At 40.0% G+C, this 16,703-nt stretch overlaps 2 protein-coding genes and 2 non-coding genes across 4 annotated transcripts; 3 read left to right on the forward strand and 1 right to left on the reverse strand.

Moving 5' to 3' along the window:
• The first annotated feature begins 1,746 nt into the window (after positions 1-1,746).
• On the forward strand, positions 1,747-8,853 carry LOC127357678 (polyadenylate-binding protein 1A). Its single transcript, XM_051390029.1, has 14 exons — positions 1,747-2,529; positions 4,127-4,320; positions 4,775-4,890; positions 5,246-5,385; positions 5,502-5,596; positions 5,689-5,826; positions 6,173-6,268; positions 6,373-6,739; positions 6,867-6,977; positions 7,102-7,247; positions 7,357-7,441; positions 7,680-7,810; positions 8,064-8,163; positions 8,469-8,853. The coding sequence occupies exons 1-13, from the start codon at positions 2,337-2,339 to the stop codon at positions 8,154-8,156; spliced, it is 1,905 nt and encodes a 634-aa protein (XP_051245989.1). The 5' UTR covers positions 1,747-2,336; the 3' UTR covers positions 8,157-8,163; positions 8,469-8,853.
• LOC127358511 (small nucleolar RNA SNORA5) lies at positions 3,774-3,910 on the forward strand. The gene has a single exon (XR_007882445.1). It is a non-coding gene; the product is annotated as a small nucleolar RNA SNORA5 (small nucleolar RNA).
• On the forward strand, positions 5,941-6,077 carry LOC127358512 (small nucleolar RNA SNORA5). The gene has a single exon (XR_007882446.1). It is a non-coding gene; the product is annotated as a small nucleolar RNA SNORA5 (small nucleolar RNA).
• A 145-nt stretch (positions 8,854-8,998) lies between the features above and the next one.
• LOC127357679 (type-4 ice-structuring protein LS-12) lies at positions 8,999-11,460 on the reverse strand. Its single transcript, XM_051390030.1, has 4 exons — positions 11,362-11,460; positions 9,708-9,776; positions 9,488-9,611; positions 8,999-9,392 (listed from the first exon to the last, which is right to left on the reverse strand). Exons 2-4 carry the CDS (start codon positions 9,754-9,756, stop codon positions 9,191-9,193), a joined length of 375 nt encoding a protein of 124 aa, XP_051245990.1. The 5' UTR covers positions 9,757-9,776; positions 11,362-11,460; the 3' UTR covers positions 8,999-9,190.
• Positions 11,461-16,703: the final 5,243 nt, after the last annotated feature.

Consider the following 16,703-nt stretch of genomic DNA (forward strand, 5'->3'; position numbering starts at 1 on the left):
GTGTGCTGTCCTCAGTGTGTGTGTGGGTTTGCTCTCTGTACATGTGGAATGAGGTCATGTTTAAAGTTTATAATGCATATGAGAAGTTGTGTTGGTCCACTGTTAGTTCATCAGCTCAGTCTGCCACTATTAACCACTGAAATATCCTCACAGTGATCTGACAAACGTACCCATGTTAAAGCTACGAAACAAGGGCCGTCACATTTTAAGTGGCTGCCAGTGAATGTCCTCGAGCACACAGCCAAGAACAGTCTTCATTGAACAGAACAGCGTCGAGTTTAAAGCTGTATGATCTCTCAAATCTAGATTGGTATGTGGGGCACTTTTGATTTATAACTGTAGAAATTGACTATATTGATGTTTTCTAATATAGAAGTGAAAAGGCCCTTTTGTACCTTTGTGACATACAAATCTATCCTGAAGCCAAAACTCAATCTTAGACCCCAATTTGAGAGTAAGTTATGGCAGCTTTGATTGAGGGCAAACATTTTAAAACAGTTATACGTTAAGATGAATACACTAATCATTCTCTGCAGCATTATGGGCTCACACACAAATTTATATTGGCTAAAGAGATGCTTGCATGCTGAAAGACCAGTGAGATGATAAAATACTGTAGCTTGCGTTATAAAAACCTTTATTTTCATTACCTCCTGTGGTTCAGGGTTAAGTTTATTATAGTTTAAGATGCAACACTTAAACTGTCATAACTATGGGACCTTGAAAGAGGCTTCAGACTTCTGCTTTAGTGTATTGGAAGCATGCTTTCCACCGACAACACTGCCCTCTGCTGACGGTGATGGCTGTGGAGGGCCATGTGATGCACATGGAAGTACCATGAGACTCAGCAAATTATCATTTTTCCTCATTTTAAACTTGACAGACCAAAATCTTTTTAATCTCTCTCTTCACAAACCTTGTACTGATTTGTCCAACCCTACTGAGACAAAGTCTGACTAAAAACCAAGTCTAAGTCACATGTGAGATGACTAGAGATGATTAGAGTTTTTAATAAATGTCAAACTCTAATCTATTCCTCTTCACATCCAAGCACATCATAAGCACACTGTTGTTAACCGCATATTTATGAGCACATCATACAATATCAAGGCGTCTGCTTCCAATCAGTCAGCCCATTTCAAGTGACATTTGAGAGCAATTTAGCTTTGATCAGTGGCCTTTAAAATACAAAAACAAATCGTGTGGAGGGAGTAATGTGGCTCTGTCTTTCATTCTCACTCTCATTCAGTCTCTCAGCTGATAAGGCTCCTATAAAGTTACACCACAGCATTTGTATAAAGGGGAAATAAAGTACAGTGTGTGGGTGAAATCGTGCATATCAGATTAGCAGAATGAGCATACACTCTTTTCAAATGAGGAATGACACGGTGTTACAGTTAAAATGTCATACGTAAGGCATGACCGGCCTGTGACATTCCCATTGCTGTAGGCTATTGAGCACTGTGGATCGCAGGCCTGTCTGTAGATCCCAAACACTGCGATCCAGGAGGGATTTAAGTCGTGCTCATAAAGCACCGCTAAACAATAGGAGTATTGTGGTCAGTACAATAAGTCAATTTCAGCCTTTAACCTTTTTTTTTTAAACATGATTTCATCATCATGCGTACAGTTGTGGCCAACGCCCCTTTGTTGACTTTTTTTCCAACTATACTGGAAGATGATTGGTCCATTTTGGTGACGCGTGCACCGGTATATATTGGACAGCCTCCCATACGTTGCCTCCCCCTCAACCCCGGCTGTTAGTGCTGTGTGAGTGCGTGTGTGCTCCTGAGCTCGCTCGGCACACATTCTATAAAAAAATAAAAATACAAAAAAAATTCAAAACATTTAAAAAAAAACCAAAAAATCATTTCATTTTTTTTTCCTTTTTTTTTTTTTTTTTTGTAACAAATCGGTGAAGCTGGAGTAGACATTCGAGGACCGGACGGTAACGTATAAGAAGGGGCTGCCTAACGTTTAAATCGAACGATAAATTGTCAGTCGACGTGGTTCAGAAGCGAGGCCAAGTAACGTTTAATTTTTTTTTGCTTTTATCATTGCGTGTCACATTTATACGACAGTTTTAATCCCCAGTAGAAGTCGACAGTGTGCCATTTTAACATAGTCATCTTATTAAATTTTACTAAAAAAAAAACCCCCACTGCAACTGACAAGCCAACGGTTGCTAACGTTTACCATTAGAATTCTGCCCCGAACTGACGTGACGCCAGTGGCCGTTTAGAGAGCCAAGAATTCGCACTGTCGCCGAAAACTTTTTCCGTTCAGAAAAATCAAGCTTCGTCTGAGTACTTTGCGAGCCTCCACAGCCAACGAGAATGAACCCCAGTGCTCCCAGTTACCCCATGGCCTCCCTGTACGTCGGGGATCTGCATCAAGATGTGACCGAGGCCATGCTGTACGAGAAATTCAGCCCAGCCGGAGCTATCCTGTCGATCCGGGTCTGTAGGGACATGATCACCCGGCGTTCCCTTGGATACGCCTATGTCAACTTCCAACAGCCAGCGGACGGTAGGTGCTTTTATCAACAAAATACATGTGTAAAAAAAAAAAGTGTCTGTTTCAAAATGACAGTCGATGACAAGTGAAAGCTTGCTTCCCCCACTACACGTGACTGCGGCCGACATGTTGTCGGTAGGGTCTCCTCAGTTGAACCTCCCAGCAGTGGCGTAGCAGAAAAGAACCGTGTCCGCCCAGCCCGGCCCGGGCCCGGCCCGGCCCACCCCAGTAATGTAGCAGTGGACTTCTAGCTAGCTGCCAGCTCAATGCTCTGTGCCTTTCTTTTTTTTTTTTTTTTTTTATCTCTGTCCTGTCAGGACAACACCCCAACTGTTCAGACTAAAATGCTGACACAGCAGTTTCCTTCAATCTACCCAGGATGCTTGACAGCCAGTTTTGCTGCGATGTTAACACTCATCTTCATCTCCAAAGAAAGAGGGGGGGGAAGTCCACTCAGATGTTTTTAGAATATGTCAGCCCTGCCAAATATCCACCCTCCACACAGTATCTTCTGTATTCCACTGATACGAGCACGAGTCTGCGTCCGCATCTGGATCTCCTGGGTGTGTTTCTGTGGTTTTACTGAGATATATTCTGTTCAAGATGTTGTACTTGAAGTCTCTTAATATGCCAAGTGTTAGGGGGTGAGGCCATATAGATAAAATCCTCTATCATGGTGCATGTAGTTATGCCTGTATCAGTCAAATATTGATGCAAAAATCTCTTCTGTTACTACTCATTGTATTGATAAGCCAAGTCACAAAAAAGTCACTTTTTTTTAGTGAAAATGCCAAAAGAAATACACCGGTCCCAGCTAGCGTTTATGAAAGTGAATTGAATAATTTTAGCTTTTTGACTGATGTCAGGAAGACAAGCAATATGAATATGTCAGCTTAGGCTTAGGAAGCTTAGGAAATTGTAATGGACACTTTCTGTATAAAACCATGAATCATATTGATCTTTAATGAAAATAATCGTTAAATGCAGCCCTAAATAATACACCTAAAGCAAGGTTACCCCCAATTAATCTGTAGAATGAACTTCAACCACTATTCAGTTATTTAAATTTAATAAATAAATAATACATTTCTAAAAATGTGTCTGAGTTAGCAAGCTGCCAGAGATTGCTGATGCAGTTGTGCCCATGTACTTGTTAGCAAAAGTGCCCAATTTGAAACTCTAGACCAGCGGAGGAAGATGCTTCCAATCACCTAATTACCTTCAGTCATATCGTCTGGTCAAACATGTTGAAAGAATGCAGCTTTGTCAAATTCAGTGCTCCCTCCTTAATAGGTTGCACTGGCCAAAATGGCTGCAACAGTGACTCTGTAGTTCATGGGCCCCACATTTCTTCATCATGGATTCTGGGGATAAATATGTGCTACAGACAAAAATCAATACATTTTTTGACATCAAGGTCTGTGAACCACTTTTTTTTTTTCCTCTTAGAAATGGGTTTCTCCTGGGGACACGTGCAGATCCAGTTTTCCGACAGCCCTTAAGCACTAGAACCCCCCTTTAAGACTAACACCCTCGCTTTTAACCTATCCTGTCACATCCAGAACTTGAAAATTGAAATGTACTAAATATACTGTGTTCCTTCCCTCAGCCGAGCGTGCACTGGACACCATGAACTTTGATGTGATCAAGGGGCGGCCTGTGCGCATCATGTGGTCGCAGCGTGATCCTTCACTGAGAAAAAGCGGCGTGGGAAACATCTTCATCAAGAATCTTGACAAGTCCATCGACAACAAGGCTCTATATGACACCTTCTCTGCTTTTGGAAACATCCTGTCATGCAAGGTAAAAGACTGGTGGCCGACTCCCCCGCTGTTGTATCTAACCTGAAGCAGGGGGCTACTCAACCGTCATCGTTATGGCGCGGCACTGTAAGTGCAGGCACATCATTTGCATCTGTGTGCTTTGTAAGTGTCCTAGAGTCGTTTGTACTATAGATAACTAACAAAGAGATGGACACCCAGCACGTACAGTATGATATGTGAATGGTCATAAGATGAAATAACTAATGGGTGGAGGTTGTTTCCCTGTGTGCTTAAACCAAACAGTTTGTATGTCCATTAGTATTAGAGATATAAACTGTACTTACCAATGCAAGGAACGTTACAAGAGAGAGTCAGTTTATTAGAGGGGACTAATACTTCCGGTGTGATCCAACAGACAGTTCAGGTTTAATCAAATTTTACTGCATGTGTGTGTGTGTGTGGCTTAAAAGCAGCATGTGTCTTCTTTCTCTAAGGTGGTTTGTGACGAGAATGGCTCTAAAGGCTACGGCTTTGTGCATTTTGAGACTCAGGAGGCAGCCGAACGAGCCATTGAAAAAATGAATGGCATGCTGCTCAATGACCGAAAAGTGTAAGTGAATGTTTTAGCAGTTTTTTGGTGCATACTAATGTGTGAAGGGGGAGGACTCTGTTGAATTAAAATTGCACCTGGTCTGATTTGAAGTTTGAAAATTGCACAATGATGCTTGAGCACTTTCAACTGTTTGAGCAAAAGTTTCTGATGGCAGTATAGCTAATAAGAGTTCGACAGTGTGTAATAATACTTTAAGTAAGCATGATGATGGTGGAATAGCTCATACAGTTTACTAAACAAAATAATTGGTTTGACAGTTGTGATGCATTAAACATTTTTTTGTTTGTTTTTTTGTTTTTTGTATCATTAATGTGTATAAAAGCTATTTAGCTAAATGTCCATTTTAATGCAGATTTGTGGGTCGCTTCAAATCTCGCAAAGAACGCGAGGCTGAGCTGGGTGCCCGAGCCAAAGAGTTTACAAATGTCTACGTAAAAAACTTTGGTGAAGACATGGATGATGAGAAGCTGCGGGAGCTCTTCAATAAATACGGTTAGTCAGGGTGTCCATATTTCAAATAGCTTGGACTGCTCCTGTGCATACATAGACAGTGTTTTGATCCTCTGCAGTAAAATATAGTCACTAAAGGTTCTCTCTTTGTTGTCTAGGAAACGCCATGAGCATCCGCGTCATGACGGATGACAATGGAAAATCTCGAGGCTTTGGGTTTGTCAGCTTCGAGAGGCACGAGGATGCCCAGAAGGTAAGAGCTGTACCAATAATTGTCTGGTGACCACCTAGAAATGACCACCATTTCCTGCCCCGGAGTTAACTCGGTATTCTCATTGGCTTCAGGCAGTGGATGAGATGAATGGGAAGGAGTTGAACGGCAAGCTGATCTACGTTGGTCGTGCCCAGAAGAAGGTGGAGCGACAGACAGAGCTCAAGCGCAAATTTGAGCAAATGAAACAAGACCGCATGACTCGCTACCAGGTCCTTTTCCTCCTTTTAGTGCAAATTCACAAAATAATGCATCAAGGATTGACGGACGCTTCCTGTCAGCTAATTACCTTCAGTCATATCGTCTGGTCACTTATGCTGAAAGAATGCAGCTTTGTCAAATTCAGTGCTCCCTCCTTAATAGGTTGCACTGGCCAAAGTGGCTGCAACAGTGACTCTGTAGTTCATGGGCCCCACATTTCTTCATCATGGATTCTGGGGATAAATATGTGCTACAGACAAAAACATTAAGTCCATTGACATTGGATTACTCATGCCTGATATGCAGTCTTTTCAAAAGAAAACACAAAAGTTAACACTGCTTTTATCCTATTTTCAGGGCGTCAACTTGTACGTGAAGAACCTTGATGATGGAATTGACGATGAGCGTCTGCGAAAGGAGTTCTCACCCTTTGGCACCATAACCAGTGCCAAGGTAGGACCTCAGCTTTTAAATTTACCTTCTGTAATTGACTTACCAGTACTAATACTCTCTCAGTGTTTTGATTTATACGTTTCATTCTTCACTCCCGCTCTCAGGTCATGATGGAGGGCGGACGCAGCAAAGGCTTCGGCTTTGTCTGCTTCTCGTCCCCAGAGGAGGCCACCAAAGCAGTGACGGAAATGAATGGACGCATTGTAGCCACCAAGCCGCTGTATGTGGCCCTGGCCCAGCGGAAAGAGGAGCGTCAAGCCCACCTGACCAACCAGTACATGCAGCGCATGGCCAGTGTGCGTGCGGTCCCAAACCCAGTCATCAATCCCTACCAGCCAGCTCCACCCTCTGGCTACTTCATGGCAGCCATACCTCAGGCTCAGAACCGTGCTGCTTACTACCCAGCTGCTGGGCAGATGGCCCAGCTCCGCCCGAGCCCACGCTGGGCCACCCAAGGTGTCCGGCCACAGCGTGAGTATCTCGCCCTCTTTTAAGTTGTCCTTCCATCATTGCGTATACTTACTGTTATTTTAAAATCACACTGTGACAAAAACCCAGTTGTGTACATGAAGACCACTGTGTAATTGTGTGTTCATAGACTTCCAGAACATGCCCGGTGCCATGCGTCCCTCAGCACCACGACCACAGACCTTCGGTGCCATGCGGCCGACCTCCCAGGTGCCCCGCATGATGTCTACCCAGCGTGTCGGTCAGTCACTTGTACTTGGATCAATAGTCGGTCTAACTGTACAGCAGAAACAGTTCAAGTGTATGGCTCCCACTTGTATCTTTGTGTTTTAACGTTTCTGTCCTCCTGTTGGCTCCTCTTGCAGCCGCTCAGACCATGGGCCCCCGACCATCCTCCGCAGCTGCTGCAGCAGCCGCTCCTGTGCGTGGAGTCCCTCAGTACAAATATGCCGCAGGAGTCCGCAATCCCCAGCAGCACATGACTGCTCAGCCACAAGTCACCATGCAGCAGGTAGGAGTGCACATTTCTATGTCAGATCACACCTACTGACCTACTCTGCCCCCAAAGTGCAGTCCAAATATTCTGTCTGACTTTTAATTCCCTGCCTCCCTCCCCTCAGCCTGCTGTTCATGTTCAGGGACAGGAGCCTCTGACTGCCTCCATGCTGGCTGCTGCTCCACCACAGGAACAGAAGCAGATGCTGGGTAAGTGTCAGCAACAGTTCTTTATGACCACATACCATGTTAGGTTGGAACAACATCCCCTGCCCCTCACTGGACCCAGTATGTAGAATGCCATTTTCTGTCCCCACCAAAAAAACAAAACAAACCCCCACTATATACCTAATGTGCTGTGTACTGAATATAAAACATGTATTTACATGGTATTTTTTAAATAACTGTGGTAATTGTCTTAAATCGTCTGTATCTGTTACTCCTCTAGGTGAGCGTCTCTTCCCACTGATCCAGAACATGCACCCAAGCCTTGCAGGAAAGATCACTGGCATGCTGTTGGAGATTGACAACTCTGAGCTGCTGCACATGCTTGAGTCCCCAGAGTCTCTCCGCTCGAAGGTCAGCGCCTAAGTTAATTAATATTGACAACTTCCCTTTGGTTGTTTCTCTGAAGAGTTCACCAGCGCTTAATATTAAAACAGGGAAGTCCAGAGAGAACTTTCTGGTCTTAATATAAACGGTAAAGGATGTGAGTTTGCACCTTCATTAGTAGGCATTTTTTAAGACACAGGAAAAGTGGATCTTGTGAGCACTTTGAAATGATCTCACCATAATGTTTTGATGTTTCAACATTTAACAATTGTCTTTCAAGGTGGATGAGGCTGTGGCTGTGCTTCAGGCCCACCAGGCTAAGGAGGCCGCCCAGAAGACTGTGACAAATTCAGCTGGTGTCCCAAGTGTCTGAATCCAAGGTACAACTAGGTTTCCAGAGCTCCTTAAACAAAGAGGACAGTGTCAGGAAATTATGTTTCCACATGTTAACCCGTCTACAGGTGTATTTTGAATTTTTGAATGTACAAGCCTCATCATTCTTACTGTAAATTAATAATTACAGTCTCAAATTGACCATAAAACTGGTGGTGTTTAAGCAGAAGTGCTTGTTTTGGCCGCTGGTTAATGAGAATGTAATAAGAAATTGAATATTACTTGCAAATTGTGTTGCAATAGGGGTTAAGAGATCGGTATTACTGATTGTGTTTTTGTTCTGTGTTCACAGGAATGGGGAACCTTGAGAGACTAGCTTCACCGACGGAGAAAAGAATTTAAAAAATTGAAAATACATAAAACAAAGTAAAAAGAAGTCAAATAATATATTAAAAAAACAATGGAAACAAGTCTCTAGCCAGGCCTGTAAATGAACAGAAACACCAGGCCTGGTTTGTAGAGTTAAAAACAGAAAATGCAACAAAAAAAGAGAAAAAGTTAAAATAGAAAATGATCAATTTATGAGGGGTTTTAGAGGAGAATTGTATGACAATAAGATTGAAAGCATTCCTTTCTGCCATTTTATCCCTTTTAAATGTTTGAATGTTTGGGCTGTAGAGGCCTGTTATTGTGATTTCCCTTGACCTTTGCTTGCTGGAATAAAACTTATAAAATAATTGGTATGTGTTTTTGTGGTAAGAGTTCCCGAATGTGTTCGTTTCTATAAACCAAATCAAAATACTTAAGAACTCCAGTGGCAAAGTTTAAAAATGAACACTCATCTCACACACACACACAAAAAAAATGAAATTGACACTGAAGTTGTGTTTCAAGTTTTATTTGCGCTTTGTGACGGATGATAACGTCAATGTTAACAATCGGTGAAACACATCTTGGGCTGTTGTATTTCTGCCACTGTCAGGCCAGCCATTGAATGCAGGTAGCTCTGTTAACTCCGGGAGAAAGATGGTAGTACCGGGTTGAACATTTGCATCTTCTGGAAGGACGATTGGTTTAGTTGCCAATGGCCTTGGCCTGCTCTGTCAGCTTCTGGAAGATGGCCTCCACCTGCTTCTGGAAGTTATCGACCATGGGCTGGATCTGAGCCTGCATGCTGGTGGCCATGGGCTTGATCTGCTCCTCGACGTTGCTGGCAACAGTCTTCAGCTGCTCCTGGATCTGAGCGGCCAGGGGCTCCAGCTGGGTTTGGATACTCCTGCGGGGTGGAAACTCATTGGTTAGCATTTAAACCATAGACACGGTCCAGTGTGATCAGCAGCAGAAAGGGGGGGGGGCTTCTCTGATACTCACTGAGCCTGGCTGGTGAGGTCCTGTTTGTTGATGATCTCAGTCAGGTCCTGGGTCATTTTGTTCTTCATCTCCTCGAAGTACTGGCCGAGCCTTTCAAGGTCGGTAACGTCCTGTGCAAAGCTTCCTGTGGGTTTCCAAAATAAAAGAGTCAAAAAGTAAGTTTTTAAACACTTCAAACACTTTTAAAATTAAAAGTAATTCTGGGAAGGTCATACTGTACCTTGTGCCAGGGCAAGCACGACGACGGCGACAATGAGGGAGAATTTCATGGCTGCTGAGTGGACAAGACCTACAAAACAAACATAGATACAACCTGGTGTTAATATACTGAGTGTTCTTCCTTTCAGTTTCTTCTTTATTCCAATGTAATCACACTCGGGCTGACTGAAAGCAACATCCTTTTTTAGCCTTTATGACTGAGTTCATCTTCCATTTCCATTTGGAAAGTAGAGCAGTGCATTTAAACTCCTCTGACTATTTTAATGTATAAAACCAAAATGAAAATCCTTTGCTCTAGCTACTAAGATGTTTCATGAAGTTGTTTTTCAGAAGTTGAGTGTAGGAAGGCCTGTCAGATGACTCACTGATAAAAAGTTGTTCTAGCCTTGCTGTCACGAGGTAATAAAACAAATATTTTTTAGCTGCAGTGTGTTTGTCCAAACACCCACACATTAATTTGTAAACTCTATCTGGCCTTTCAGAGACATCATGTCAACAGCTGCAGTAAAAGGCTGCTTAAGTTTGGAATAATGTGTTCCCAAAGTCAAGAATGAACCTTTATGTTTAAATACAGGGAGTTTGTGAACTATACCAAGGCTTTCTCTGTTGTAGTCACATACTGAGTGTGATATGTGTCAGAAGAGACTGACTGGGACTAGGAAAGTTTATTTTATGCTATTTTCTGATCTGAAGGTAATGATATTGTGCAGCCACGCTTCAAGAATAGCAGTGTCTTTATTAGTATTATATTATTACTATAAGTGAATTAGTGATGAATCACCCTCGTGCACAAATCAATAGTAGCCTGAGTTTACACATAATTCATGACGATGAAGATATAGAAAATATGTTGTCAGTATATTTAAGAGAGCCCCACAAATTTCACAAACTATGTTTTCAGGAGAGGTCATGTCTTATTTAGAGGAGCCCAGGTCCCCCCGGCTCCCCTGTAGTTCACACCCTGAATACTGAATCCTGAATCTGCCTTTCTTTTAGCAGAAATACTAATGATTTTCAAACTGCTCCACCTCAACTTACCAATACTTTTTCACAATTAATAATTTGACTATATATATAGTTTACTAATTAATTTACTAATAAAAACATCTTACTATATATATATATATATATATATATATATATATATATATTACTAATACATTTACCAATAAAACATAAAAAGGAATGAATCACTGTACTGGATATATCACCATGCTGCTTTAAATTCAATAAACACCTCAGTTCTTAACTTTTCATTGGATTATTTATTCATTCTTTTAAACTTTCATTGAAATTCAGATGTTAAATATTAAACAATATAGACAATTGAAAAAACGCTTGAATATGGTTTGCAGTTAGTGTAAAGTAAATGGACAAGACTGTCTGTAGTTAAACATGATTTTTATATCCTTCTTAGGTCTGAAACTATAAGTCTACGTATACAAATACCTTTTCTATTATACTTTCTATATTTTTGTTACTGCTTTTGAGCTTTGTGTGTCGAAATAATAAATGAATTCCCTCATTCAATCTGAAATCGACAAGTTTAGTAATAGTTAGTTGTTTAACATTCAAGAAGAATTTGTGAAGTTGTCTCAGCATATAAAAAGCAGTTTAAACCCATAAGAAAGTGAGATAAACAGAGCTGGACTCACCTGTACGTCAGGAGAATTGGACCGGATGGTGCCTTCCTGTCAGACTCTCACACTTCTTATAGTCCAGCGTGGAGATGCAGCCCTCTCGTAATGTGAATCTGATTGGACAAGATTATTGGATGTTTGTGCACAGTGCTGACCCTTGCTGCTCAATCTGCCACCTGGGCAAACTAAACCAAAGTCCAACAGTCCCTCTGCTGACTGTCCAACATGAGTGTGCATCTTATCATATTGATTACATAAAACACTTAATCAACAGTAATAGCATCACCGGTACGACAGTGAGGTCACGTTTGTGAGAACTTTTGATATTGCCACATAAGCATCAGCAGACAGACAAGATAACTGACAGGATGTCTTGTTTTATTCTTGGTTTTATTTTGCATTTCATGGCACTATTGTGGCTGTAAAATGCTTCTAAATGTTTGCTAGAAAGGGCTTTTGCTCTATAAATAAAGGTTATAATTCAGCATTAATATATCATTAAAGAATCAAACTTTATGGAGGTCGTACTTCGTTTTTATGTTTTCTTTTACAGCACGATGAGCTCTGATTGATTGATTGATGTGATCTGTGTTTTACTAATGATTTGGGTGTATACAGGTCCATCCAGATATCACAAACAAGGCTACAAAGGCTGTGGTGTGTGACAGTGGTCCCTGCTATATGAAATATACATATAAAATAAAATGAATAAATGGAAGGCCATAGAATTAAGTTTTATGTTATGGGAATCTATGATCACTTCTCTGGGACGCTCATGTGGCATTAGCAACATTAAAACAAACAAAAAAACAACATCATAACATCAGAAAAGCACTATTTCTTGTTACAGACTGAAATATCAGATGATAAATAGACATGGTCTCTATGACAACTATGGTCTCAACAACTATTGTATTGATTGTGATTAAATTTATTACAGATATTTATGGGCCAACATAATGAATTGTAATAACTTCCCATGACTTCCTCTAGCGCCATCGTGAGGTCAACACTTCAATTTGTCCAGCACTCACCTGCAAAACTAAAAACACTGCATATTGTGTTAATTAGCAAATTAGCATACTAACATGCTAAATTATGCTTTTTCACAGCAGCCATTTTTCACAGCAGCCATTCTGACGGTGAAATAATTGGGTAAACACAGGCATTAACTATGACACTTATTAAGGTTCTGTTCCATTCAGGTCAAACAGAGTCAGCGTGCTGCTATTGTGCCTGTTGGCTCACTGGAAAGGCTCTGCTAATCTAAATGGAACAGAACCTTAATCAGTATTATTTCTATCACCTGTGTTTACTCTACTATTTAATGTCAAAATGGCTGCTGTCTATTGTGACTGCCATTGTTAGCATTTTAGCATGCTGATGTTAGCGTTTATCTGAAAACACCACAGCCTGACAGAGCTGCTAGCACGACTGAAGACTCTTAAGGCCCCTTTTTCCAACAAATGACTTCTGGTTCTTGAATCGGTTCTGTTCAAGATTGTTGGTGCTATCTAGCGAACCAGCCTGTGTTTCCACCAGTTTTGAGTGGAACCATAGTAATCGGATGCATCCTCAACAGAGGGCGCTGCACAATGCACACTGACCTGCAGAATATGACACCGACCCACTTTGGTGCCCAAAGAAAACCTGCTATTTTTTGTTTTTGCTAGAAACCAACTTTTCAGGTTCTGAACCAATTTATTTTTGGTTGAAATGTTTCGAATGGTTCAAACTAGGTGCTTGAACCCAGAACTGAGCCGGTTCCCTGTTGGTGTAAAAGGCCTGTATGTCTTGTTTGTTCTACTTACTTACTTACTTACTTACTATGTATATGTTGAACTTTAATAATGAAGATTTATGTCTGCCTTAACAGTACGTTTTGAATTATGAATTCAGTCTCCTGTTTTGAGTAAATACAAAACCTTTCTTTTGACTTTTGAGATTTATTAGTTTAGTTCTTAATTTAGACAGAAATGACAGGATTGAAAACTATTTTCTAAAGAGAAAACAAGAGCTTTTTTAAACAAGATAGTCTTTAGAAATATCTCAGTCAGCTGTCCTTGTTTGAAACTTATTCATGTGGATGTAAACCTTCTACCTTTGGTTTACATCCAAAAGGGTGTTACTGCTACCAGTCTATCTTTATGGCCGTTGTAAAGTAATTAATTCTCAACCACACTCCACCCCAGTCAGTAATAAACAATTCAAGACAGGGGCAAAATGGGAATACAGGGAAAATATGTGAGCAGTGGACATAAACAACACAAACCTGAACGACAGTCCTTTGAGTCTCTAGTCATCAAGTGGGAAACCCCTACACTGGAGTTTTAAAAGTCAGATTTTCACTGTAAAGCCTAAATCAAAACCAGATGTGGGAATGTTTTCAACCAGAGATTATTCTCTCTGTCCAGAGTCTGTTCACCATTGGTCTGAACACTCCTGGTGGAAACAGCTCAGGGTGTTCATGCCTCTAAAAAAGAAAAAAAAGAAAAAGAAAAGAGCTCCAGACATGGAACCATCTTCGCTGTGGTATGCAAGGCATGTAAGGATGACACAGAAATACATAAATATGTTGCAGTAGGAAGAAGTGGTAAGAACATTGTGATAATAAAAAATTAGAAACAATAAATATTATCACCAAAATGTACTTTCATTGTATCAAAAGTGTTAATTATATAATAGACTATATAAAATAATATTATATACTGTAACAGCTAAATCATAATATTGTATTCTTGTTATTATATTCTTGTTCTTATTATTCTATTATTCTTGCAGTAAGCAGCATTTTAATATTTAGAAAAAGTACGTATTAAAACTCCTACTTAAATGAAAGTACAGAAGTATTATCATCAAAATGTATTTAAAGTATCAAAACTGAATGTACTCATTCTTTGAGAAAATGTCCCTGTGACTGATATATTATCATTTGATACATGATTAGATTATTACTGATGCATCAGTGTCTGAGCAGTATTTTACTATATGGTCATGGTGAAGCTAATCTAACTACTTTACATTGTTAAAGTAGTCTAGTGGTTCCCAACTTAAGGGATGGGGCCCCCTTTAAAGGTTCACAAGATAAATCTGAGGGGTCATGAGATGATTAATGCGGTAAAAAATTATTCTGCTATTCAGATTTATATTCACTTTTTGGGAGTTTATGTCTAATCTTTGTTTTTTTTTAAACTGGACTGCACTAGATGATTTGTTACACAGAACCATCTGGGAAGATTAAAGCCTGGTAAGATTTATTCTTGTGTGTTTTTGTGATTTTCATTTCCAGATGCCTCACAAGGTTGAATTTTACTTATTTTGGCTACAAACTGTCATGTAATTGAAACCATCTGAGAGGTTTAGAGGGGAAATGTCTTTTTGGTGGAATTGTTAACAAATGACATCTGAAATATAAAAAGAGGTCCAAACAATGCGTTGTATTTAAATTATTATTTGTGTTTTATATAAAATCTGAATCTGAAAAGTAGTACCTATAGCTGCCAGGTAAATGTAGTGGAGTACAACTATAAAGTAGCATAAATGTACAATTATTGTATTTTACTTATGTAAATGTAGCCACTCATGTGACAGACAAGCTTACAGAAATGAACAAACCATGTCTAGTATGGCTGTTTGTTATAATAATAATAAGCTGATTAACAGTGAGAGGAAGGAAAAGTTCAGTACATTCAGAGTTTAGGTCAGAAGATGCTTTAGAAACTATTAGCTGTGGCTTACTTTGAAGCCTTTTGCATCAAAGCTGTATCCATCATGGAGTTTGACCTTGATAAGACCCCCCGAGTAAATGGCTCCGCTGAGCCGCAAACAGGCAGCAGCTTACACAAACTAAACATTCGCAAACGAATGGAGAGCAACATCAGCGTCCTCTGAGCTGCATAGCTGAGGTTATTAACTGATGTAATGAAATGAGAGCACGCCCTCCAGTGAGCCAAACACTCATTACATTTGTGATATATGGCTTTGTTGATTTTCCTATGTGCCTGTGTGTGTACTCTGAAGTAAACAACACTAACAGGCCATATCTCTTGTTTTTTTTTTCTTCTTGGCCTCTGTGAGATTTCACAGTCCCTCAGTCTACTTGAATTTGTTAAAAAATTGTTTTTTTTTTGCAGACACAGTTTGAAAAATGATATATCCAATGCTCCCTAGTTCCTCCTCTAAAGTCGTCTGGCCTCACACCAGACCACAGAAAGAATGAAAAATTACACAAGCTCCAGAAAGTCATAAAAAACATTTAGGAAGCACAAGAGGAGGTCCCATTTCCTCTTCAAGTCTTTGTTGTGAACAAAGTTGGTGGTCCACTAACTCAAAGTTAAACTCAGTTACTTTGAGCTTGCATTATCTTTTTCACTGTTTCCGAGAAGGATCATCACTTTTTTCACCCTCTTATCGAGTAAAACTGAGTTACTCCACTTCCAAGTTTTAATCACATGCTTCAGGCTGCAGAGCTGGAGCCATAAACCCACAGTGTAGTTGTTCTCTGTTGGTGCCAGAGGAGAACAGAGGAGGCTCAGATTTCTTGTCTTGATTTTTCTCTGACTTTCCACAGATGCTTTCAGGTGCTGTAGAAAATGTCGGAAATATCACAACACTATGCACATGTTTAAACAAACTACGCACTGTAAAGGAAAAGTGGAATTATCTTTTGCCCAGGTCAACAAAATGTGACATGTAAGGGTTTTTTCTCTATTGAAGCATTACAGTAGTATAATGGCAGCATATATTCTCCCTTTGTGTTCAGCTATTACAGCACAAATTATGATTATTCTATGTTATTTGACTGTATTAAATTGGATTCAGCTGTTTCATTGTCAGTTTCTGTGTGCAGTAAGTAAACTGAAAAGCCTTTGGGAAAGTTTGTAATTGACTGAAGTAGTAAAGGCCTGATGTTATAAAAAAGATGAACATATTAACAGTACAATCAGGCGGCTATCAGAAACCTCTGGTAAATAGCTGCAAGCTGTAACATTCATTGTATGTTCATTTCTGTGACACTACATCCTCCATCGCTAACCAGTGACTTTCTAATATTCTGTCATCCTGCATAATGTAATGTTAATTAATCCAACAAAACAACACCAATAATTATGATCTCAAAATTACCATAGAGTCGAATTACCACTTTTCTGACCTAATGTCAATTAAAAAAATAACATTATAAACTTAACAAATTGGATTGCATTACACACTAAAGCAAACAGTAAATTATTGTCAAGGTCAAATTAGGGTTGCTTTTTTTTCATGTAAATCAAATTAACGTTTTTTAAAGCAACACAAGATCTGAGATTTGCCTCAAATGGCTTTACAGTATTAACACTATATGACACACAATCATT

This window comes from Dicentrarchus labrax, unplaced genomic scaffold (genome assembly GCF_905237075.1).
Source record: "Dicentrarchus labrax unplaced genomic scaffold, dlabrax2021, whole genome shotgun sequence".
NCBI classification, from domain to species: domain Eukaryota; kingdom Metazoa; phylum Chordata; class Actinopteri; family Moronidae; genus Dicentrarchus; species Dicentrarchus labrax.